At 52.4% G+C, this 25,569-nt stretch overlaps 2 protein-coding genes across 3 annotated transcripts; one reads left to right on the forward strand and one right to left on the reverse strand.

The window, feature by feature from the left end:
- Positions 1–488: 488 nt before the first annotated feature.
- On the forward strand, positions 489–8,230 carry LOC122460752. Its single transcript, XM_043517080.1, has 3 exons — positions 489–667; positions 4,835–5,209; positions 7,954–8,230. The coding sequence occupies exons 1-3, from the start codon at positions 604–606 to the stop codon at positions 8,124–8,126; spliced, it is 612 nt and encodes a 203-aa protein (XP_043373015.1). The 5' UTR covers positions 489–603; the 3' UTR covers positions 8,127–8,230.
- Positions 8,231–10,686: 2,456 nt separating this feature from the next.
- On the reverse strand, positions 10,687–24,914 carry LOC119857899. 2 transcript variants are annotated; one of them, XM_038407426.2, is made up of 5 exons: positions 24,775–24,914; positions 15,256–15,630; positions 13,716–13,856; positions 12,776–12,855; positions 10,687–12,577 (listed from the first exon to the last, which is right to left on the reverse strand). In XM_038407426.2, the coding sequence occupies exons 1-5, from the start codon at positions 24,857–24,859 to the stop codon at positions 12,338–12,340; spliced, it is 921 nt and encodes a 306-aa protein (XP_038263354.1). In that variant the 5' UTR covers positions 24,860–24,914; the 3' UTR covers positions 10,687–12,337. The 2 variants fall into 2 exon arrangements, with proteins under 2 accessions (XP_038263354.1, XP_043372987.1); XM_043517052.1 differs by lacking the exon at positions 24,775–24,914 and adding an exon at positions 15,896–16,322.
- Positions 24,915–25,569: the final 655 nt, after the last annotated feature.

Below are 25,569 nucleotides of genomic sequence, written 5' to 3' on the forward strand. Positions count from 1 at the left end.
ACAGACTAACACGGCTGCTACTCTGAAATCTTTCACAAAGTCATCCAAGAGATGGCGAGTCCAGCACTTCCCTGTGGAGTTTGTTCCCGTGGTTAATCACCATTGGCACTGGGTTTCTCATGTGAATTTGTCTGCCCTGCTCCAGACATTGGCTCCTGTTCTGCCTCTCTCTGCTAGAGCGAAGAGCCCTTTAGTACCTGCTATTTTCTCCCCTTGGAAGTGCTTCCACACTGCAATCAAGTCACCTCCTAATCTTTTTGATAAAATAAACAGGCGGAGCTCTTTCAGTCTCTCGCTGGCAGGCATTTTCTCCAGCCCTCAAGTAACCTTTGTGGCTCTTCTCTGCACCGTCTCCAGTTGTTCAGCAGGACCCCAGAACTGGACGCAGCATTCCAGCATCGGTCTCACCACGATGAAGCTGCAGGTTAGAAATAGATGGAAGGTGTTAGACGGACCCAATCTGCAGAGCCCAGAGCACACTCTACGTGCTGGTCTGGTTTCTATGGCTCCTCCCTTAGATCAAAACAGACAGCCCCATCCTCCTACAACCAACAGATCCTGACAGAGATCTCCCAGCACACTCCCGCAGCCAGGCTCACTGAGATGCAACCCCTCCAGTGTTTCTCCATCCTCCTGCTCGCAATCTCAGTCAGCTCCCAGGAGAGCGGTAAGTAAGAGACGTTTATTGGTACGCCAGGACTTGGTCAGCATTTTTATGCCTAACGTGTATATTTATGCCAGGCACTGCAGTAAGGGTGCCAATACAAGACACAGGATTTGTTCGCTGCTGCTTTCAGTGGCTGTTTTCATATAAACTGATCATTTCTTTCACACACAGAGATGAAAAGATGCAAAGTATTTCATCATTGAACAAGAAACATTAAATTTAAAGTTTATAAGTTAACTATAAAAAAGCTCAGACTACCCATTCCATCTCTTTGCGCACACAGGTTGCTCCCTGATGTGCCTTTTCTTACCTATGGGTGACAGCGTAAAGGGCTTGTGCGTGTTTTACTGTCTCTCCATTGATGTAGCCAATAAATCTGAGAATGAACTAGAGAATGACAGCACCACAGTCTGTGTTTCCTTGGAAGATGCTGCTGATTTCTCGTCTCCCACCCACTCCAAACTCCCGCTCCTTGGATGTTTCTTCTGTCCGTCATGTTATGAGCCGCACTCAGTTCATCTTTCCCCCTGTTGAAAAGATGGAGAAATGAGTTTCCATTAGGGTTTGGTGTGTTACAAGGAGGACTCAGGGACCAATCACTCTCCTTGGTTGGTAAGGACAGACCAAGCAGCAGCAGCTGGGAAACCTCCTCTAAAATCTTAAGAGAAACTTTGTGTGAGGTGAGTTTTGAGTGACAGGAGCAGCAATTGGGGAAGACTGTAAAGTCTCATCCGTAAAGAGACTGAAGATTGTTGATAAGCCATGGCTGAAATCAGTCCTGCCACAATGCTTAGAGATCAGCTAGACCACTCACTATTCTCTGTGTCTGAGCATTTATAGTGTAATGGTAAACGATACATTCCTCAGAACTCATTCTGGCCCAGTGGACAAATGGAGAGTGGGTAGTATAAACATATCAGCCCATTTGAGAATGTCTTACATTTCCTGAACAGCTTCCTAGTGTCACATTTATTTCTTCACAGCATTCTTCTGGCTCTTTGTTCAGATTCTTGTTAATAAAAAGGCAGGTTTTAGTAGGTCTCTCTTGCCCTAGCAAGAATTTCCACTTCAGCGTTAAGTGAGGGTTGGCTTCCTGCCCCTGAGCTGTTGATACGCCCACTCTTTGTAACATGTATGCTCTCAGTGGGACTCGCGTACCTGAATGCACTACAGTCTTTGAAAAGTCTCCCCCGGCACTAGAAATAAGAAAAGAAACTTTTGAAAAAGGCTCTTTGGTGTTAAATAGCCACGATCGCAGAATCGTTGGCATGCAAAGGCAAGTGGTGCACCCCTGATTCTCCATCCCTTGGAGGCTGTAAATAGTAATGAGGCGTCTCACTCTGAAAGCTCCACTCCACTGGCTCACCTGGTCGCTCTGTTCCGGATGCAGGAATTGTTGGATGAGAGTCCATGGGGCTGGACGGGCACAAGGGGCCCTGCTGGCCTCGACATCTGTGCAAACAGCTGCCTAAGCAATGCCTTGGGACCATGTCTACACTGGCCATTTTTAGGAAACCTACCACGAGGGCCTAGCCAACAGGCTGGTAAAAGCGCCGGAGAGCCAGTCTATGCTATTCTTATACATTACCTGTATTGCCACAGTGCCTAGCAGTCCTGGGTCAAGACCCCGCAGTGCCAGGTGCTGCACAAGCCCAGAACAAAAAGACGGCCCCTGTCTGAGGAGTTAGATTGTGGCAGTGCTGGAGTGACAGTGGGTGACTTTTGGGAAAAGCCTTCTTGCAGATCAGGGCACAGTGTACAGACTGCTCCAACATCTCTTATTAAATGTTGCACTTACTTTGCTATGGGTAATTCATAGACTCCACGGCCAGACGGGAACAGCATGATCATCTAGTCTGACCCCCCTGCATAACACAGGCCAAAGACCTGCCCAGAATCACTCCTAGAGCAGATCTGTTAGGGAGACATCCAATCTTGATTTAAAAATTGCCAGTGCTGGAGAATGCACCACAAACTGTGGGAAATAGTTCCAGTGGTCAATTACTACCACTGTTAAAAATGTACATCTTATTTCCGGTCTGAGTTTGCCTAGTGTCAACTTCCAGTCATTGCATTTTGTCTTCTAGCCATTGGATCTTGGATTGGACTTTCGGGGGGTGGAGGGAAAGCTGGGTCTTCGTGCTATATGCATGTATGTTCTGTACACTGGAAGTTCCTAGTACCTTTGATCCAGCCAGTGCAGACTCTGTTTATTTCACTACTGAGACTAGCCATGGCACTGGTTCCAAACGTTTAAGAGTATTCCATTGCTTAGTTTGTATTTCTCATTATTCTGCCCTTTACTGCAATGTAGATACTTTTTAAAGTGCACTTTGTGATGGACTTCCCTGCAGTGCCACATGGAACTGGGGTACCTCTGGCATACCAGTCTGGGCACCCTCTCACACTGTATGGTTGTGACAAACGGCAACCGGCCCCTGGTCCTGCACTCACCCAAACCTTCACACAGGCAGGGACACACCCAGCTGCAGTTACATGAAGGCTTCTCCTCAGCCACTCATGAGCTAACAGTGAGATTCCAGCCAGCTCTCCCCCCCAGCTCCGTAGCCTAGGACCCCAGAGCTGTCATGTCTTGCCCTGGTCAAAAGCCTGGCCAGTCTAGTCTGTTACTCCATCCGTCCCCACTCCAAGTGGAGAGGACCATGCACCAGTTTTTGTTCCTGAGCAAATTCCCCCATTCCCCCCCCCCCCCCGATTCCCCCATTCCACTTCTAGCAAAACACACTGTTTTAGGTAAAAAATACCAAACAGATTTATTAACTACAGACAGAGAGATTTTAGGTGATTATAAGTAGTGAGCGTACAGATCAAAGCAGATTACCATGAGAAATAAAACAAAACGCAATCTAAGCCCTATAAACGAGAGAGGGTTTGAATCAAACGGTGTCTCACCCGGTTAGCTAGCACAAGCAGGAATTCATCTGGCCCACCTGGGCCCCCTTCCCCAGTTCAGTCTTTGTTCCTCAGGTGTTCTCAGGTGTTGTGTTGTAGGGCGAGTGAGGCCCAATGATGATGTCACTTCCCCCTTTTATAGCTTCTTCCATGTGGAGGGAAAGAACTTCATTGTCCCAAACAAAGCCCTGAGCACAGTTTGTGGGAAAAATACAAGCACCAAAATGGAGTCCAATATCACATGATCTAGTCATGTGTCCTTGCTTGCTTCAATGAGTCATGGCAGCCATTACCCATAGTTTGGCTGAAGTGTCCACAAAAAAGCTTAGCAGGTGAGGATAAGCCTTTTCCCATGGCCCATTGTCTTTGCTGATGAGCCATTCAGTCCCTTCACAATGTGCTGGCGAGACGGGATGGAAACTACCCTGTGGGTAACAAATTTATTTGAGCATAAGCTTTCATGAGCTACAGCTCACTTCATGTAGCTCATGAAAGCTTATCTCAAATAAATTTGTTAGTCTCTAAGGTGCCACAAGTCTTCCTTTTCTTTTTTGCGAATACAGACTAACACAGTTGCTACTCTGAAACCTGTTACCCTGTGGGTGTTACCCAGGAGCAAACACATTTGAAGTACAGATCCATAGTCAATATTCTTATCTCCAGATTCAAAAATGATACACACACACAAATAGGATAATCATAGTCAGCAAACCATAACTTTCCCACTCACACCTCACATGGCATATTTTGTACAAGCTGCATCATAATTATATTATAACCATATCATAATGATATTGCCAAGATGAATATGGGGTGTAGTGTCACACACTTCTCCAGCAGAGAGAGGGCATCACAGGGGCCAAGAACTGTCCTGATACGATGACTGCTAATAAATGACAGGCAAGATTATCCCACAAGACAGGCTCTATTCTTCAGCTAGATACTGGGCTGATGAAATGCAACCCAGGGGATGTCATGGCTGTCAGGCCTCTCAGAACCCTGGGGTCTGAGATCTTGGGGTCAGACATGTAGAGAAGAGAGCTGACATCCTCCTGGGAAATTCCCTTTCCCATCTGGAAGCTGCTGCAGTGGTGAGAAATATAGGATTTTAGGATGGGAGGGAGCGTGTCCCATTAGACCATCCAGTGACTTCCGGTCTGAACTGCTGCTTCTCAACGGATCTGTTCAGTGATGATGGTCGTGTATGTTGCAGAGCTGGAGGGCGTGTATTCTCTCTTTCTCTCCTCCCTGCAGGCAGGTGTCTGAAGCAGATCAGTGAGTTCTCCGTGCTGCAGCAGCCCCCGCGGGCGGTGAAGGAAGCCGGAGCCTCTGTAGAGATGAACTGCACCCTGACACTGCCCCCGGGACACCCCAGACCCAGCAGCGCCCTCGTCACTTGGCACAGGGGGCCCAGAGGGGTTGGCCTGATGGGCACGGGGAAGCTCTCCGAGGTGGAGGAGCTGCGAGGGCGGGTGGAGACGGCGTGGCTGGAGAACGTCTCTGCCAGCACCCTGCACATCCACACCCTGCAGCGCAATGACTCGGCCCTCTACCTGTGCCTCTTCGTTGTCTTCCCCTCGGCCCAGCCCTGCATCCTAGAGGGGAACGGGACCCGCCTGACAGTGACAGGTATGGTGCGGGGTCAGCACCGCTGGGTGCACCGCACAGCGGGATCTTCCGGGAAGAGGGGAATTAGCGCATGGGATTAAGGAGCTAATGCAGCCAGCTGGTGGCCTGATACTGCAAGGGGTTTAAGCAGCCATCGGCGGGGCCTGGAGGAGCTGGGTACACTAGGAACTGCTCTTTCAAATCAAATCCCCCATTATTATTGAAATGTAGGTAAGTCGGGGAGCCCCCTCCGTGGGCACTCGGAAATCAGGTTAGCGTACATCAGGAAAGAATGAACTTAAGCCAAACCCATCTCAGGTGCTCTCAGACGGGGTTAAGGGCATCGCACCAAAAGGTTGCATCCATGTGTAACGAGGCTGGTTCTGGTGGGATCCAGCGGAGATTGCCAATTCAGGACAAATTGCTTAAAGCAGGGCAGTCACAGCCCAAGGCTGGGGTTTCTTTGCACACCAAGGCAAACCAAATGAGCCAAATGGAGAAGACTTTGGTTTTACCCCACTGGCTAACCACAAGTCACACAAGCAATTCCCTTAGAACTCCAGTTTCCCAGTATTACCATCAGTGCCCCTCGTTATGGGGACAAATGGTTATGAAAACCAATACCCCAGTAAAAGAAAAAAGGTTCCCTCAAGCCCAAAGGACCAAGCCCCAGACCCAGGTCAATATACAAATCAGATCTTACTCACAAATCACGCTGTTGCCAATCCTTTAGAATCTAAAATCTAAAGGTTTATTCATAAAAGGAAAAAGATATAGATGAGAGCTAGAATTGGTGAAATGGAATCAATTATATACAGTAATGGCAAAGTTCTTGGTTCAGGCTTGTAGCAGTGATGGAATAAACTGCAGGTTCAAATCAAATCTCTGGAGAACGTCCACAGCTGGGATAGGTCATTCAGTCCTTGGTTCAAAGCTTCAGTGTAGCCAAGTCCCTCCAGAGGTAAGAAGCAGGATTGAAGACAAGATGGAGGAGCTGCAGCAGCTCTTTAGTGTCTCTTGCCCTGTGGTCTTTCTTTCTTTGTCCCAAGGACAAGTTGCCCATCACATGGCCTGGAAACACCTCAGAGTTCTCTCCCTAGGCAGGTCCCTGCACACCTTGCTGAGTCCCACAGCGTGTCTGCCTTCTCTCAGTGGGTCACTTGTATAGCTGATGGGCCTTAATGGGCCATCCAGCAGGCTAGGCAGAGCTGACACCAACTTGCCTGGGGTGTCCCCCAGAAGGATAGCATAAGTTTGAAATACAGACAGTATAGAGCCAATATTCATAACTTTAACTATAAAAATGATACACATACATAGACAGCATAATCATAGCCAGCAAACCATAACCTTGTCTTAGACACTTCATTTGACCCCCTTTATATAAGATTTGATGCCACCACAGGACCTTGGTTGCAACAATGATCTATACGGTCCCAGCTTATGTCAATAACGTCACACCACGTAAGGAAGTTAATTGGCTAAATCAATTGAGCACAGGGCCTCGTCGGTAACACATTTAATCCCAGGCTGGCCCCCAGGCCCATGCTTACAATCCACTCAGGTCAAAGCAGGTATGAAAATTAAGCACATCTAAGTGCTTTGCTGAATCGGCGCCTTACTGATGGGGCAGGTTTTCAAACCTGCCTTTTCCGAGCCTGTGTTTCTAGCGCACATCAGGCCATTTCAATGTCTGGCCTTGATTGACAGCCGTTCTCTAGTGATCTCACCAGCTCCTGTGGCCCCACTGGAGAGGAAGTGGATAAGGCACTAGCCAAGCACATTGGAGACCCCAATTCAGTTCCCCAGCTCTGCCACAGACTGCCTGTGTGACTGAGGTCAAGTCACTTCACCTCCCTGGGCCTGAGGTCTCCAGCGGTCCAAGGGGATAATAACACCACCCTGCTTTGCAGGGGGCCCTGCGGATAAACACAGGAAAGCTGTGGGGTGCTCAGATGTACCAGGGAGGAGCAGGCTCCATGGAGTGAGGAGACAACCAAGAGCAAGAAGCAACGATGGCTCGGTGGGATGGTCACTTGTGGTGCTAGGAGGTTGTTGTCCTGTGCGTATGACAGTCTATCCTGTTGCCACAGACATGTCTGATGTCACAAGACCCCCTCAGACACGGGAGGGACCAAAAGCCCAGGTCAAACATGCAGAGCAACAAACAGCAAAGAAACCAGAAACACAAGGGAAGGGGGAATGTTTTAAACAAGGGTTGGTCGGAAAAACCTGTCAACGCTGCGTTGTGAGGGAACATTCGATTCTCAACTAAATGAAATGTTTTAAAAAGCATTTTCCACAGAAAATATCCAAATAATGTCCAAAATGTTGGATTTCTGGACAAAAGCAGGGTTTTCAATGCAAAGTTGAATTGTTTTCTCTTCTCACAGAAATCTTCTGTGGAAAGCAACACCCCCATTTGCCGACTAGCTCTGGTTTGAAGCCTTTAGCGAGAAGGGCCGTGAGGGGGTCGCAGGAGGCGCTAGCTGCGATTTGAAGGTCACTTGGCCCAGAACAAGCGTAGTTAGTTGAGTAGCTCAGGGAGATGGAGAACGCCATGTATCGGTAAGCGTTGTGTATTATATATACACATCGGGGAAGTGCTGTCTCTGAGTCTGAGCTGTCTGTAAAACCGCCATCTATAACTCGGGCCGCAGAGAAAGCAGGGTCACGTGAGTGATGTCTGGCAGTCAGCTGCTCTGCCCCCCAGAGAGGGCAACACCACTAAATGCTGAGCCTGGGTTTCCCCTTTCCTCTTGTAGGTTTCTCTGCTCAGGGGAACAGGACCCAGATCAGCTCAGCACACAGGGAGCTGCCTGAGCATCACTGGACCATCCGGCTGCTGGCGCTGGGAGCGGGAATCGTTCTCACGGCTGCCGTTGTGCTTTGCCTGCACAGGAGAAGAGGAGGTGAGAGGCAGGAACAAAACCCATAATGTAGCTACCATTGTGAAGCAGCCACCCGAAGTGTTCCAGGTCAGGGCATCTCCGTGCGCTTCCACTCCAGTCACACCTCCGGCAGGTGATATGATCAGTGTAGCTCCAGTGTAAGGGACTGCGGAAGACTGTTACGGCCTAGCTAGGGAATTTCCGCTTTCTCGAGCCGAGAGGTTACTGTAGGACATAGTTACTGAAGGACACAGCTGCTTTGCATGGCCCTTCGCCAGGTAGCGGAAAGTCTCCCTTTGGGAAGTAACTAATTCTATATTCATGAGCTGTTTTTGTGTAGTGCTTATTAACGCCGACTGTCTGCCCCTCTGTCGGACTCCGTCCCAGGCAGAGCTCCAGTGTGCTGGGTTCCCCGCCTCTGTGACTGCAACGCTTGGAGTCCCCGTTGCGGGTGGGTCACTAACCTTCAGTAAAGCCAATAACTCACAGCTGTGCGTAAGCCTCATTTTTCTCAGAGTCTCCTGCTGGACCTGTGGGGCTTCAAGCACCTTGGCCCAGAACATCCAGACAGGTAGCAGTGTGGCCTGGGTCATGCTATTGAGCGTGAATTCTCACTGCGTTACAGGGACCCCCGAATGAAGCTGGAGAAACCATTTCACAGACCAGGACTCAGGAGAACAACTAGAGCAAACTCCTGCACGGCGGCCAGCTCGGAACATGCCCGGGTGACAGCAGATCGTGCGGGGGAATTGGAGCATCTTCCAGCTCAGCTCCTGCCCCCACCCCCTTTGTGCCAGCAGCAAAGAGCTCTCCTTTGCAAACCCCTCTTTTCACATGCTTCTGACTGCTCCAGAATCCTTTACCGGGGGGCAGGCAGAGGCTATGTGACTACCCTGCGGCCCCTTGCAGCACAGCTGCCTTCGGCTAGGGAGGACTGGGAAGAAGCCTCACCATTTCGTTCTTGCTCCTCTGCCGAAAGTCAGTGCGGCACTCACCTCATTATCTCCTCTGTGCCCTCGGCACCCATCGCCATTCACATCAGGGCCAGCGACTTCCTGCCACGTAGCACTGCTTCTGCTTCTGCTTCATGCGGAGATATCATAGCCACAGCAGGGAACGGCTCTTTGATGGCTCTGAATTGTATATGCATTTGTTAAGGCTGAGACTATGTACAAATCTTGCCGGGATGTTGTAATTGTCCCAAAACCAAGCAATAAAAACTCAGGAAATTCAGAGTTAAAGTTACACTTAAAAGAAATCAAAATCTGTTCAGGTATGTCAGTGCCCAGCTAAGGCACCCAAACAACTGTAACCGGGCCAAGCAGTGACATACAATCACTACACAATTATTATTATTATGGTCAGAAAAGGGAATTTCCATCCTGTGGCTATTTCAACATTTATTTTCATCCCAATTCGGAATTGTCAAGATACCTTCCCCACTCTGAACTCTAGGATACAGATGTGGGGACCTGCATGTAAGACCCCCTAAGCTTATTCTTACCAGCTTAGGTTAAAACTTTCCCAAAGTACAAACTTTGCCTTGTCCTTGAACTGTATGCTGCCACCACCAAGCGTTTTAAACAAAGAACAGGGAAAGAGCCCACTTGGAGACGTCTTCCCCCAAAATATCCCCCAAGCCCTACACCCCCTTTCCTGGGGAAGGCTTGATAAGAATCCTCACCAATCTGTACAGGTGAATACAGACCCAAACCCTTGGATCTTAAGAACAATGAAAAATCAAGCAGGTTCTTAAAAGAAGAATTTTAATTAAAGAAAAGGTAAAAGAATCACCTCTGTAAAATCAGGATGGTAAATACCTTACAGGCTAATCAGATTCAAAACATAGAGAATCCCGCTAGGCAAAATCTTAAGTTACAAAAAGACACAAAAACAGGAATATACATTCCCTCCAGCACAACTTTTTTGGCAGCCATTAAACAAAAGGAAATCTAACGCATTTCTAGCTAGATTACTTACTCACTTAACAGACGTTCTGAGGCTGCCTTCCTGATCTGTTCCTGGCAAAAGCATCCCACAGACAGACAAATCCTTTGTTTCTCCCCCCCTCCAGCTTTGAAAGTATCTTGTCTCTTCATTGGTCATTTTGGTCAGGTGCCAGCGAGGTTATCTTAGCTTCTTAACCCTTTACAGATGAAAGGGTTTTGCTTCTGGCCAGGAGGGATTGTATAACACTGTATACAGAAAGGTGGTTACCCTTCCCTTTATATTTATGACAGGGATAAAAGTCAAACTATCAGAAAGTGTCATGAAATAAACATCTCTGAACAATTGTGATTTGGAAATGTTGAAATGAAACGTTTGGTTCCGAACTGGAGATTCAAACTAGGCCCTTTTGTTTGGAATGGACATTTCGAGTGACTGGGACATTTGAAGCTGAAATGTCCGTGTGAAATATAATGTTCTAAATCAAACATTTTGAAATCAAACATTACAGGCAGTTTCTTAGTAAAATGGCACTTGGGAAAATCAAAACGCTTTGTTGAAATTTACGTTTCCCGTGAAAAAATTCAATGTTGACAAAACCAGATTTTCCAGTAGGAAAAATTTTCAGTGAAATATTTTCTTCTGACTCTACATGTTAGTGTTTGGGGTCCCCAGTTAGAGTAAGCTAATTTTAAAATATATTTCATTTATGTTATATATGCCCACCCCTGTGTTGTCCCTACTGAGCAGAGCTAGGTCAATATCTGGGTGTATGGCATTCATGCAGATAGACACTAACCAAACCTTAAACACAGATCACAAATCAGTAACGGGGTCTGTGTGTAGATTTCAACCAAAGAGCCGAAAGCCAGTTATGCCCCATCCCTGCTCCAGTAACGTAGCCATGGTGCTAATCTGTTGTGGCAATGTGAACGGGATAATGAATTACAGGACTCTAATCAGATCTGCTTGGCTCTAGGGTCTCTGCAGTGCCCTCCCTATTCCACCCCCTCCCTCTAGGGAATCATGGTTCATTTCAGCCGAGAGTCGTCTGTGCTAGAAGACAGGGAGGGGATGCGCTGTCGGCACTCAGGGGCAGACAAAGTTGATGAGTTTCAGGAGGTGCTGAGTCACGTACTGTACCTTCCAGTAGGATGGCAGAGCAAATATGGACTTGATAAGCAGGTCTCTGGAAACAGCCATGCTATTAATAGATAGATCATCCAGGCCTTGTGCTGGGAAATGTTGGGTTTATTTACAATTACACAGGAATGACAAGGTTTCAACAAAAAAGGAAGAAAACCATAAGTAACTCAAACTAGGAGCAAAGGGAAGGTTTTTACAGGCCATGGGAACTGCTAGAGCAGCTCAGGAAATGGAATTTTTCAGCCCATGGGACACTCATTTGGAACAGAAAAACTAAATGTTGAAACATTGTGTGGAATGAAAAGCCCCCCAGAATTTCAAATCAGAAATGTTGACATGAAAAATGTCAGCACTTTTGTCAGAAACTAATCATAAATTGTCACTTCAAAATGATATTTCAAAGCTAAGCAACAATTTTTGTTTTATATTTTGACATAACTTTTCATTTTGCTTCTTTAAAACCAAAAATAAATGAGATTTTATGTAAAAAAAAAAAAAGTGTCACTTTGTTCTGAAATATTGATTCATAAATGACAAGTTGCATTTTGAGATTTCTTGCTGGAAAATTGACATTTTTTCAGAAGAATCAGGATTTTCCCAAGAAAATTTTCAGTTTAGACAAAACTGTATTTTTTGGCAGGACAATTTTCCTCATGTAAAATTTAGGCCCTCTCAGTTGATTCGCATTTGGAATAGGTCAGCACGGGATGTGGCAGATCCTTCATCACCTGGAGTCTAAACCATGGTTGGAAGTGCTCTTTTCAAAGCAGTAAGTGACTTAAGCGCATGGACCGGTGCGCCTAAATCACTTAGGTGCTGCCCCACTTGTGTAGTGGGCAAGAATAATTCCCTCCAGTGCAGGAATCATGGGGTGAGATTCTCTGGCCTGGGCTAGGCAGGAGGTCAGACTCCTAGTCACAATGGGCCCTGCTGGCCTGAACACTTATGAACAAACAGGATTTTGCAACGTGGTTACATCGAGTTTTCCTGCCCAGGTACTTGTCATCAAACGTACACGGAGCAGATGCCAAAGATACAGACAACCACCCAGTGCAGGAATTCGGCACTAAGATGACAGTAACTACACAGCTATCCTGTCTCTGTTGGCTAAAAGCCAGCAAGACAGCGCTTGGCTGTAGCTGCCCTAAGGAAATACCCCCTTGGCTCAATACAGAAAGCTGTCTGCTCTGCCCTTTCTAACCGCAGCGTATACCGTGTCGGAGGGAGACGTTGCTGGGGAACTTGCTTTTGTTGTTCTGCTCTGTGTCGGCGGCTGGATGCTGTGATGGGTGTATGTGATCTCTTCTGCCATCATTCGGGAATTTACCGTTGTCGCTCTCCTCTGAGTCCGTGGCTGGATACTCAGCTCTGTATATGTGATCCCTTCTCCCTCACTCGGAGACTCCTGCAGCGCAAGGAAAATTCGGTTTGGAAAGGCTGAAGCTACGCCACCATGGGATACGGTTGTGCAGCCATGTAGGTAGAACAGGTTATAACAGGCGACAGCAATACCCATACAGCACTGCAAACCCCTAACAGTACAGCAGGTCGATTGCTGACAATGCCAGCAACAAACATACCTGAATGTGTGGACTCAACTCACCTTCATCAACCGAAGGCTGTGACCAGCGGAGTCACCTGCCCCAGCAAGAGGTGATGTGTGCAACACTCTGGAAGCAAGCCCTGTTTATGGACAAACGGAAAGTGACCTTGGGCGATGAAGAAAGAAAATCCAGAGCCAGGCAGCTGTCGGGCCAAACACAGGTAACTGCTTGTCATGTTAACTTATCTGATGCACTAATAGCAGCAGCTGTTCTAAAAGTTCACCCAACAATTCAAAAATTAAAATCTGTTCAAAGCTGAGGCTTATCAAGGGGCTGAGCAAGATTCAGGCAAGTTTGAAGGTCTTGTCCCTTAAAGCCATTTTGTGGTTAGCTGAGCAGTTTAAAGGCGCTGACACTTTTCTAGGGAAAAACACTATTTTTCACACTTGGTTAGAACCCCACCCCCCACCCCCGGTCAGCTTTGACCCGCTAAATCGAGGTAAAAGGTGTTAACGTGCAGCAATCCAGAGAAAAGGGTCTGGTTCAGTCACAGTTATAGCGATCATGTCTTGCCTCAGCATGGCTTTTAGCTGGCACGCTCTCTGGGGCAGGGCCTGTCTGCGGGTCTATCTGCAGCAGTCTGGAGCCATGGGGAGCGAGCCCCCAGCCTGGGGCGACAGACTAGCACTCTCAGAAGAGCTGTGCAGTCGGAGCTCCGCACTTGTGGCTCAGGCTGGATCTCAGGCTCGGACGCCCTTAGGTGCGACTGCAATCAACAGGATTCAGTAATTTCCCAGCTCACCCGTGTTATGAGCCATGACCTGATGGAGACAGCAGCTGGGTTTCGGCACCGCCAGCGATGGGATTACCATGTCTGCAGCCGGTGCAGAGGGGTGGTTCAAGTCACATCAGCGCACTGGATTCTAAAAGCACCTTTCTCCTCATCGAGCCTAGACAGCTCCCCAGGTCGCAGAGCTAGAGACTCATTTCAGCTCTCACCTGTCCTCTTTCTGTGCAGACACAGCAGGAAGGCACCCACGAGAAACCCCAGGGCTCCCAGACCCAGGGAAAAAACCTGCCAGCTGGCCAGCGTGCTGTGATGTGGGCCAGGCCGGGTCGTGTTTCCCGGAGTGGAGAAACCTGAGAGAGAAAAGGGAAGTGCCCACTCAGTGTTAACCTCCCGGCAAAGAAACGAATGACCCTTGAAATGTGTGCAATCGCTCCTGCTGATTTTAAGCCCACATTAGCCTGCTTTAAGAAAAGGAGTACTTGTGGCACCTTAGAGACTAACAAATTTATTAGAGCATAAGCTTTCGTGAGCTACAGCTCACTTCATCGGATGCATTTCGTGAGCTGTAGCTCACGAAAGCTTATGCTCTAATAAATTTGTTAGTCTCTAAGGTGCCACAAGTACTCCTTTTCTTTTTGCGAATACAGACTAACACGGCTGCTACTCTGAAACCTGTGATTAGCCTGCTTTGTCTGTCTCCTTACAGCTGGGGAACACTGTGAGGGGCCACCCCGACAGCTGCGCCTCACAAAGGGCAGAACAAAGCGTGGGTGAGCTGAGGACAAAGCATTCTCAATCGAGGGGATCTGGCTGTGGGACACGCTGCCAGAGGAGATCAGCTGAACCCAGATACCTTGAGGAGCTGCTGTGAAACCTTCCTCTTGGAAAAGGTCTTTCCAATGATGCTCACAACACAGCCACCCCCTTCTACCCCTCCAGCTCTACCAAGTAGCCAACCCGGAGACAGATCAATCGCAAAACAAACCAAGACAAGAAAATTAATAAACGGTAAAGAAAAGCCCCAAACCTTCCCCCAAGCAGAGCTTTCCCCCAGACAGGCAGGAGTACCAGAGACTTCATGCTGTCTGCTGCGGACGTGGGCCCAGAGCCACCAAGGTGTTTAGGCTCCTAACTTCCAGTGAAATCTAAGGAAGTGAGGTGCCGAGTACCTTTGCAGATCTGGGCCGTAGCTACTGCTATTGATTTTACCTGGAAAATGCCCAGCTGCTGCGGGATGCCCTGCGATAGACAGACCGCCAGGGCTAAGGTTAGCTTGGCTGTGCCTTTGCATTACAACCCCTCCTTTCCAGTGGTTAATCACTTTCTCTGACTCCCCCCTTCAGCTAAAATCTCCCTGGTCTTGTCTGTGCCTGGGGATGAATTTAATTTTGAAAGTTTTGGCAAAAATAAGCAGGAGGTTTTGGGAGAGCGGCACTTCTCTCTCTGGCAATTGCCTTGTGCCCAGCTCTCCTCTCCTTCTGGCACACGGAACCTAGAATGGCCCCTGTCCGTGTCTTTGATGTCGAGCCATTCTGCGGCCCGGGATGTGCAGGAGGCTGGACGGGCCTGGCTGGCCTGAACATGGACATGTGAACAGGCAGGGCATGCACAGAGCGAGTCAGGCTGCATCATGAAGGTCTCTGTTGACTAGTGACCCGACTCGGTGTATCTAATCCCATGCGCTAATTCCCCTCTTCCCGGCAGATCCCGCTGTGCGGTGCACCCAGAGGTGCTGACCCCGCATCGTACCTGTCACCGTCAGGCGGGTCCCGTTCCCCTCTAGGACGCAGGGCTGGGCCGAGGGGAAGACAACGAAGAGGCACAGGTAGAGGGCCGAGTCATTGCGCTGCAGGGTGTGGATGTGCAGGGTGCTGGCAGAGACGTTCTCCAGCCACGCCGTCTCCACCCGCCCTCGCAGCTCCTCCACCTCGGAGAGCTTCCCCGTGCCCATCAGGCCAACCCCTCTGGGCCCCCTGTGCCAGGTGACGAGGATGCTGCTGGGTCTGGGGTGTCCCGGGGGCAGTGTCAGGGTGCAGTTCATCGCTACAGAGGCTCCGGCTTCCTTCACCACCCGCGGGGGCTGCTGCAGCACGGAGAACTCGCTGATCTGCTTCAGACACCTGCCTGCAGGGAGGAGAAGGGAACCTCTAGTTAAATACTTGTGTGCTCTGGCCCTTCAGCCTGGAGAGAGCCTAGTGTCTCCCTGCAGCCGGGGCAGCGGCAGGGTCTCGCACGCACACTGGCCCACACGTGCACAATTCCACGCTCACTGACACACACATACGCTGCCCCAACATTAATGAAGCCAGGACTGCTGCAGAAATGCTGTGTGTGGAGAACGCCCACGGTAACTGTCAGGAGTAGCCGTGCTAACTCCCCATCGACTTACCCCTGTCCAGGCAGCTGCCCAGGAGCGGGAGCTGCAGGAGGGAGACACACACTAGGAACCGCATCTCAGCCAGGGCTGCTGCAGGGCAGCTTCTGTGAGTCCCCCTCAGCCGCTCCAGGGGCTGGCAGCTTTGGGGCTGTGTTTTGTACTGGGAGGAGCCTTGAAAGCAACACCCCAAATGAAGAGACGACACCATCCCCAGCGTAGACCCAGGGGAGGGAGAGGCTTGGTGGTATCCTTTCCATTTCCATCACCTCTTTCACCTGACCCACCACAAAGTGCTTTACAGGCTGTACAGAACTGACTGTGTCCGCTCTGCTCTGACAGGCAGCCACTTCTGGGCTGGAACTCAGCTGTTCTGAACAGCAGAACTGCACAAGCATTTACGTTTTTAGAGGGATTTTTCACCATCATCATTATTAATATTAACAAAACTTTGTATTTCTGATTCCCCTTTATTCCTAACAATCCCAAAGTGCTGTGCAAAGAGGATATGTACAGCAGGGATCCTAGTTTTCCAGGATAAAAAACCCCAAATTTTCTGATAAAAAAAAATTAAAATCCACATTTTTCTGCAATTAAAATGAAATGCTGAATTTTAGTTTCCCTAGCCACAATATAGAGATAGATACCAGTTGAACACAATGTTTTATTGATATATAGTAGAACCCCATTGATCTGAGCCTCCATTATCCGGCTTTCTGTATTAACTGAACCATCGCCCGAGCCCCTGCCGCTGTCAGCCCTGGACAGCTGGTGGTTCGGTGAGTCCGGAGAGCCGGATAATTTTTACAAAATGTAACAACTAAAGATTCTCTGTAAAAGCACAAATTCTGCATATTTCCATGGCAAATGGATTTTCTAGGATCCCTGCACATAAGTGCAGTAGCCTCTGGGATGGAGAGTGGCAACCTGATGAACAACTGGCACTCAGCAAAAGATTTCAATATTTGCTTCTGTTCATTTTTATTTTCTAACCGGTTATACAGCAGTGGGGGAGTAGGAATCTACACAACTGCAACCTGCATCAGTTGTCTCCATTCTGCCGGGTCAGTTACTCTCACTGTTTGGGGGCTCCTTGTCCCCGCCCCTCCGTTTGGTGTCAGCTACTAAGGGGGACACCTGAGTCTGCAGAGAGCCTGAGCAAATTGTTCTGGGACAAGGAGCTGACCTACAAGACATCTCGGTTAACAGATACCAGCAGCTCAGCCAGCTGTTCTGGGCTGGATGCCAGTATCACTGAGGGAGGTTCTCTGGCCTGGGTTATGCAGGAGGCTGCGCTGGATGGATAGACTGTGCCTTTCTGGCCGTGACAGATGTGACTAAGGAATCTCGAGTAGGAGCCGAGAGGTTCTTTTATCTCTGGTGCGGCCGTGGCTGGGATCCCATGTTCAACTCTGGTTCAAGCCAGATGTTGATCAATTGGAGCGGGGTCAGAGAAGAGCCATGAGAAGGATTACAGGGTGAGACCCCCTGACTTGTAGTGGTAGACCCAAGGAGCTCCAGCTAATTGGCTTCACACAGAGCAGGTGAAGGGGTGACTTGGTCCCGACCTGCAAGCACCTACGTGGGGAACAGATATTTACTAACGGGCTCTTCACACGAGCAGAGGAAGGTCTGACATGATCCAAGGGCTGGAAGTAGAAGCTGGACAAATTCAGGCTGGCAATAAGGCAATGTTTAACAGTGACAGTAACTAACCACTGGAACAATTCCCCAGGGCTGTGGAGGATTCTCAGGCCCTGACCGGGTGTAAATGAGGACTGGCTGCTTTGCTAAACGCTCTGCTCTGGGATGATTTGGGGCGGGTCTCTGGCATCTGCCATACAGGTCAGACCAGATGATCACAGGGGGCCTTGCATGAATCTGTGCACGGCAGGACATCAAGGGAGGCGTTGCCGGGATGCTGGGTTAGCAGCCCAACCTTCCGGAAAGCGGCGTGGAGGTCGGTAATGACTCGCAGGGTCAGGGCCGTACCGTCTCATCTCTGAGCTGGCACCTGCCCCTGCTCTGCCCCCTCCCTGGGGCTTTAGGGTCAGTTCTCAGAGGGGAGGGGGCCCCGCTGAGCCCCCCTCAGTGCTCCCTGTAGCAGCTGGCAGCGACGCCCTGCTCAGTCTCGGCTCCCATCTACCGGGGACCCGTGTCCGTGTATTCACAGCGGATGGAGCCAGAGAGCTGGGTGCGCCCGTCGCAGGCCTGGTGCAGACACAGGCGAGGGGGGTCGGGGGCGAGGGGCCAGGCCACAGGAAGGGGCGACGCAGACAGAGCGCCAAGTTACTACTTTCCACTCTGCGTGGTCAGGGCCGGATACAAGAGCCTCGCTTCTGACATCAGAGCCCTGCTGGGAGGCACAAACCACGCAGGCCACGCTCCGAGGGACACGTCCCGGGCGGCCAGCAGCAGAACGGGGCCAGTGACTGCGTGAGCTGGGCAGGGCATGGGGCTCGGCGGGGGGGACGTGTTCCTGGTCTAGGGGGCTTTGAATTCTGGCTCTCATCTCCCCGGGGACGCAGGGCGTCCCCCCCCCCGCCCCGGCTCCCAGCCCGGCGCAGGATTCGGGAGCTGCCCAGGCTGCTCCGAGCGGATTTCCTCAGGGGTTCACGTCTCAGAACAGAGTTCAAATAGCCCGGCTGTACCAGCCCCCCGGGGCCCGGGCTGCTGTGGCTTCACGGCTCCGGTACCTGGCTGGTGAGATCAGAGCCGGCTCCCGGGGGGCTCCGTGGCTCCCTCCGGCCGCATTTTCTCCCTCCATGCCAGAGGCAGGCCCTGGAGAGGGGCCGGGGGGAGGCCGTGGTCACAGAGAAACTGAACTCAGGGCCCAGCTAAGGCGGGCAAACCGCGGCTTTTCTGATTTGCTGGCAGTGCTGAAAAAATCGGGGGGGGGGGAATTGCTTCACCTTGAACCAAAAGCAAAAGGTGCCAGAATTGCCAGCCCACAGAGACGGCCAAACTAAGGGGGGCTCAGGCTGACGGACGCAGCCGAAAGCCAGTTATGGGCAGGTCTCTGGCCCGGGTGGTGCAGGGGCTCAGAGCAGCTGATCGCCGCGATCCCTTCTAGCCTGGGATCTGTCAGTCTGGGAACAAAACTCATTCGAAAGGAAACGGTTTGTTTAGATTTCAAGCATTTTAAACTATTGCTTAAGTTTTTAAAAAGGAAACTGGGAGATGAAATGTTTTGATTTTTTTCAGATTTTTCTTTTTTTTTTTCTTTTTTAGGGTTTTTTTCAGTTTGGCAAAGCCCAGCAGGAGTTCGCTCAATGTCCCGGAGTCACCAAATCTGCATTTTTTATTGAAAAAAATTTTGGTTGACAAGTTTCACCCAGCTCTAGCCACCGTGTGTCACTTGCCAGAGGGTGGATTTCTAGGCCTGGGGGCAGAGGTTGTCTCTGAAGGGTGTCAGCTCCCTGCCGGCCCAGCTCCACCCGACTCCTGGAAGCGGCCAGCATCTCCCTCAGGCTCCTAGGCACAGAGGCGGCCACAGGGGCTCCACGCGCTGCCCCCACTCTGAGCTCCGGCTCCAGAGCTCCCATTGGCTGGGGGCAGCACCTGCAGCCGTGGGCAGCGCACAGAGCCCCCTGGCCCCTCTGCCTAGGAGCTGGATTTGCCGGCTGCTTCCAGGAGTCACCTGAGGCCACCCTGAGCCTGCTCCCCACACCCCGTCCTACACCCCAGGCCCCTGCCCCAGCCCTGTACCCCTTCCCACACCCAAACTCCCTCCCAGAGCCTGCACCGTGTCCCCCCCCCGCCCGCACCCCAACTCCCTGCCCCATCCCTGAGCCCCCTCCTCATCCCCAGTCCCACCCTACCCCAGAGCCTGCACCCCCAGCCAGAACCCACACCCCAACCCTCTGCCCTAGCCCTGAGCCCCTCCCACACCCCAAATCCCTCATCTCCCACACACCCCAACCCTCTTGCCCAGCCCTGACCCCCTCACACCCCAAACTCCTCATCCCCAGACCCCACCCCAGAGACCTCATCCCCCCGCACTCCAACCCTCCACCCCAGTCCTGAGCCTCCCACACCCCAAACCCCTCATCCCAAGCTGCACCCCACCCCAGAGCCCCCACCCCCCACTGGAGCCCACACCCCCTCCTGCACCCCAACGCCCTGCCCCAAGTGAGTGGGGGTGGGGGAGAGCAAGTGATGGAGGGAGGGGGGATGGAGGGAGATGGAGGGAGATGGGGCAGGGCAGAGGTGGGGCCTCGGGGAAGGGATGGGCTAGGGGGCAGGGCAGGGATGTTCAGCTTTGTGGGATTAGAAAGTTGACACCCCTATTCTGGGTGCAGATGTAAAGCAGAATGACACTCCAGGGGTGCAGAGCTGGCAGGAGCTGACAGGTGCTGTAACCCGGGGCCCGGCCCCGGCAGACGCAGCTGAAACCGGGGTGACTGTGTCCCGAGAGCAGCACCCCGTGTCCCAGGAAGACAGAGACAGAAAGTGCCTCCTGGCTCACGGCTTTCAGCAGCCGCAAGGACTCTGGTAACCGGAGGGTTTCATCCCCTCAGAGTGGTGTAAATCAGGTGTATCTGCCCCGAGGGCCGGCCGGCCAGGCAAGAGCAGACTCAGGCCCGGGGCGGTGGGGGTTTTGAAGACAGTCTCAGGGCAGGTGTATTGCAGGGGGGGATATTTTACATAGATTTCATCCCTTGGTCTCAGGCACGTCACCCGTGTGCCAAAGGGAGCCGGTCTGCGACGGCACAGCCCCACCCCGCCGGGATCAGCAATGCCGGGGGGCTGGGAACACGCTGGGTGTCACGGTTCCTATGGGACGCTGGAGAGAAAGTGCCGCTGGCTCCACCTCCCTGCTGACCCGCTGGCTACCTGGACATCCCTCTCTGGCTTCAGACCGGGCTCTGTGCCATCCCGTTCCCACCTCAGGAGTCCTGGTTCCCAGCCCCCCTGCTCTAACCCACCAGCCCCCACTCCCCTCCCACAGCCGGGAGAGAACTCAGGAGTCCTAGCTCCCAGCCCCCCCTGCTCTAACCCACCAGCCCCCACTCCACTCTCAGAGCCAGGAGAGAACCCAGGAGTCCTGGCTCCCAGCCCCCTGCTCTAACCCACCAGCCCCCACTCCCCGCTCAGAGCCGGGAGAGAACCAGGAGTCCTAGCTCCCAGCCCCCCCTGCTCTAACCCACCAGCCCCTGCTCCCCTCCCAGAGCCGGGAGAGAACCCAGGAGTCCTGCTCCCAGCCCCCCCTGCTCTAACCCACCAGCCCCTGCTCCCCTCCCAGAGCCGGGAGAGAACCCAGGAGTCCGGGCTCCCAGCCCCCCCTGCTCTAACCCACCAGCCCCCACTTCCCTCTCAGAGCCAGGAGAGAACCCAGGAGTCCTGGCTCCCAGCCCCCTGCTCTAATCCACCAGCCCCCACTCCCCTCTCAGAGCCGGGAGATAACCCAGGAGTCCTGGCTCCCAGCCCCCTGCTCTAACCCACCAGCCCCCACTCCCCTCTCAGAGCCGGGAGAGAACCCAGGAGTCCTGGCTCCCAGCCCCCCTGCTCTAACCCACCAGCCCCCACTCCCCTCCCAGAGCCGGGAGAGAACCCAGGAGTCCTGGCTCCCAGCCCCCCCCCGCTCTAACCCACCAGCCCCCACTCCCCTCCCACAGCCGGGATAATCCCCAGGCTGGAGGTGGCGAATGCCCCGTCCCGCGGTGAGCTGTTCCCAAGGTTAATTCCCCTCCCTGTTAAGTGCTGGCACGTTATTTCTCTCCTGCGTTTCTGTCCCTACGGCTGCGGCCCCGGTGCTCGGCTCGCGCACACACAGAGCTTCCCCCCGGGCGGATTCCGGCTGGCGGCCCTACGGGAGGAGCGGGAAGAGGAATTGCAGCCGACGCGGCAGCTAGTAACACGCGCACCGAGCATCCCTGGCACCCCGGGGCTCCTTCCGCTTCCCCGAAACACAGACGCCCGAACGCCTGCGGCCCCGTAGGGCCCAACCCCTATGGGCGTCAACCCACTGATTCCCAGGGACTGGGGGTGTCATGGGGTCCCCAGGCGATGCTCTGGAGCTGCTCCCTACGAAGCCAGGCAGGACTCTGGGGGAGCCTCCTCTCTGGGCGCAGCCTGTCTGCAGGACACACAGCTCACCCGGCTCCCCGCTTCCTGGGTCTGACCTCGGAGCATCCAGCATCCCCTGCCCCTCCGTGCGCTTCCCACAGCCAGTCTGCCCAGGCGGGGTCCTGGGTAAGCCGGGGGTCCTGCCCCCCAACTCCGCAGTCAGACGCGACTCTCAGCCAGCCAGTAAAACAGAAGGTTTATTAGACGACAGGAACATGGTCTAAACCAGAGCTTGTAGGTGCAGAGAACAGGACCCCTCAGCTGGGTCCATTTTGGGGGGCAGTGAGCCAGACAACCCTGTCTGCACTTCACTCCTCATCCCCAGCCAGCCCCAAACTGAAACTCTCCCCAGCCCCCCCCCCCCCCGGGCTTTGTCCCTTTCCCGGGCCAGGAGGGCACCAGATTCCTTAGTTCTCCAACCCTTTAGCTCTCACCTTGCAGGGGGGCAGGGCCAGGCCATCAGCTGCCAGGAAACTGTATCCAGACCCCTGCACACACCTGCCCTGTAGGGCTCTGCAAGGATCATACACCCTTATCCCACCACCTAGATACTTAAGAACTGCCTAGGGGAAACTGAGGCACCCCCACAATATTCAGAGGAAACATTAAGAACAGTCCAACTTTGTCACACAGGCCATGGCAGAGTATTGTCATATCTTTCACACCCCACCCCCAAACGACAGCCTCCCACTCCTGCCTCTGGCCCTAGGCACACCCAGGCCAGGGAGGGGCAGGTCAATGGGACTTTAGCGTCAGGCGGCACTGGCACGCTCCGATACAGCAAGGACTGGGGGTCGGTTCCCAACGAGAGCAGATGTCACCCTGGCAGCAGCCAGCCAAGGGGGCAGGAGCCGAAACACTCACTTGGCTTAATGCCACAGCAGCCCTGGGGGTCGGGCAGCAGCGTGAGCGGGGGTCTGGGAGCTGATGGGCAGAGCTCTGAGCCCCACCCACAGCCAGATCAGCCTGGCCAGGGGCCAGCACCACATCCACCCTGCCAGGTAGTGACAGCCCTGGGCGCCCAGCAGAATGGGGGTGTGACATTCTGTACCTTGGGGCGCACCCTATAACCCCCACATTCCTCATCTGTGTATAATTGTGATCTTGCATAGCAAGCAGGTCATGTGAGGTATCTGCTGAAAGTCCCTGTTCTATTTAAATATCTATGTCATTAGTGCAAGCTCTGAGAGTGTGTTGTATGGTTGTCACTGCACCATGGTGTGAGCTGGGGAATCTCCCAGATATTAGCTCTCCAAAGACAACAGCAAGGAAAGTAACCAGCGCCCAGGCAGGTGTCGAACAACCATCATCCAGCAAGGGAGCTAGGATGCAATGACTCACCTGCATGAGGCCACACCAGGGGAATTGCTCAACCTGGCCTGGAGACTCAGCAATGCCCCCAGACATGCCTGGACTTGTGCTCCCCAAGAACATGGACTGAGGATATAAAACAGACCCAGGGGCCCCATGCTGGGCCTTCCTCCTTCTCCCACCTACACTGCAAGGAACAAGGGTGCTCAGAAGACTCCAACTGAGGGGACTGGCCCAGATGTCAAGGGTGAAATCTGTGTACTAGGAACCGCAGTATCCAGTGGGGTGAGAAAACCTGCTTTGTCTAGATGCTGCCCCATTTAATCGGGTGGAGAGCTTAGACTGCGTGCTGATATGTTATTTCTTTTGGTAACAAACTCGGACTTTTTGCCTTTGGTGGTCAATAAACTTCTTTTACTGTTTATCTTTACTGGTGAGTTTGCCTGAAGGGTTTGGTAAATCTGCTCAGGTTTACAAAGGCTGGTGTACATCCACTTTCCATTGATGAAGTGATGAACCAAGTAATAAATTTTCACTGCTCGTCTTGAGCAGTGCAAGACGGCATATTCCTGAGGTGCAAGGCTGGATGCTGGGGGGATTTGGCTGGTGCCTTTCTCGGTGTGATTGATGAGTGGCTCTGGGAGCATTCATGCTGGCTGTGGGGCTCCACATGCGGTTGTGCTGAGTGATCACAGCGCCTGGCGGGGTTGCTGCTGGTCACTAGCAGGGCATTGTGGGAGACAGCCCAGGCTGGGGAGAGTTCAAGGGGCACAGGGGGCCCACGGTCCCAGGCTGCACCCTGGGGATCCCGTCACACCTTCTGCCAGGTGAAGCGAGCAGCAACCAGGGTCAGGTTCAATATCTAGGGGTTCCTTTTCAACAATACAACACAGAACTGGCTCCAGCCTTGACTCAGTACTTGGGGAAATTACATACCACCCCGGGTGCCCCTGAGAGGCAAAACTTTCCCTCTCATAGCACAGAGTCCTTCCTTTAACGAGAGGAGGGAAGTCGCCCGGCATTAATTAGGGAAAATGCCACAAGCAGGATTCATACATGTAATGCTGTGAGCAGGACACCCACCCTGGAGTGTGTGGGGCAGAGCGTCCACCTCTTGTTCCTGAGACCTACAACCACCGGTTCCTTGTCTGTGCCCCCAGCCTCCCTCCACCCCACCCCACCCCACTCACAAGGGGAGTCCCTGGTCAGTGAGGACCCAGGGTCCAGAGGCGCATCTGTGTGAGCTCCCTTCCCGTCCGGGGGAGAAGGCACCTGGCTTGTTCCCCCCTCTGAGAACTTGCTTTGGCCGGCCCCCCACAGCTGCTCATTCCACTCTGCTGGCCCCCGGCCAGCCACGGCGCCTCTCTGCTAGCCCCCGGCCAGCCACGGCGCCTCTCTGCTAGACCCTGGCCAGTCATGGCTCCTCTCTGCTAGTCCCCTGGCCAGCCACAGCGCCTCTGTGCTAGCCACCTCACTGCTCCACCAGCTACCCTTGCCAGCCATTCTTTGCTCACCTTCTGTTGCCACCTGCCCCTGTAGTGACCTCATTAGGTCAGTTTCTTGAGGTCCCCCCAGCTCTCGGTGAGCGTCAGCTCTCATGAGCACTTTACATAGCAAAAGCTGCTTAGCTCTGGCTTTGAACAATGGGAGGAACAGGCTAAACTAGCCAGGCCTCTGGCATTTGAGTCCCTGGCTTAGCAAGGTCCTTTCAGCTGAGGATGACTGCCCCACTGGGGACAGGTTAAGCACAGTTCTGCTCCCCTTTATTCGTACAATAAAGACAACAACACCAATAACAGCATTTCACACCCCTGCATTCCATACTACAATGAATTGTGACCCAACACCAGCCAAAGCTGATCACTGTGAGCAACGCCGCTCTGTCTGCTGGGTACCTAGGCAGAGCAGGTATGTTTATGTAAATTTAGTTTGCTCCTGCAGTCTCTCCCCCACCCCACAGTCTGTCAGGGGAGAGCTCACTCGGATCCTGCTTACATACTTTTACTCAAAAGGAGTGAGCTAAGGCTAGGTGTGTGTGTGAACAAGCTGGCCTGCCAATGTGTGAGTCCCACGCCCAGTGAGTGAGACTTGGCATGTCAGAGGCCAGGTCATCCTCGACAGTCCCCTTGTGAGCTCTCAGATATTGGCCACAGGCAGGCAGCTCACTTTCTAGGATGCCGACAGATGGGTGCCTCTGTCCCCTCAATATCCCCACCAAGGATTTAGATGATGGCATAGAGAGTACACTTATAAACTTTGTGGACAATACCAAGATGGGAGGGGTTGCAAGTGCTTTGGAGGATAGGATT

The sequence above is a fragment of the Dermochelys coriacea genome, chromosome 6, assembly GCF_009764565.3.
Source record: "Dermochelys coriacea isolate rDerCor1 chromosome 6, rDerCor1.pri.v4, whole genome shotgun sequence".
NCBI classification, from domain to species: domain Eukaryota; kingdom Metazoa; phylum Chordata; order Testudines; family Dermochelyidae; genus Dermochelys; species Dermochelys coriacea.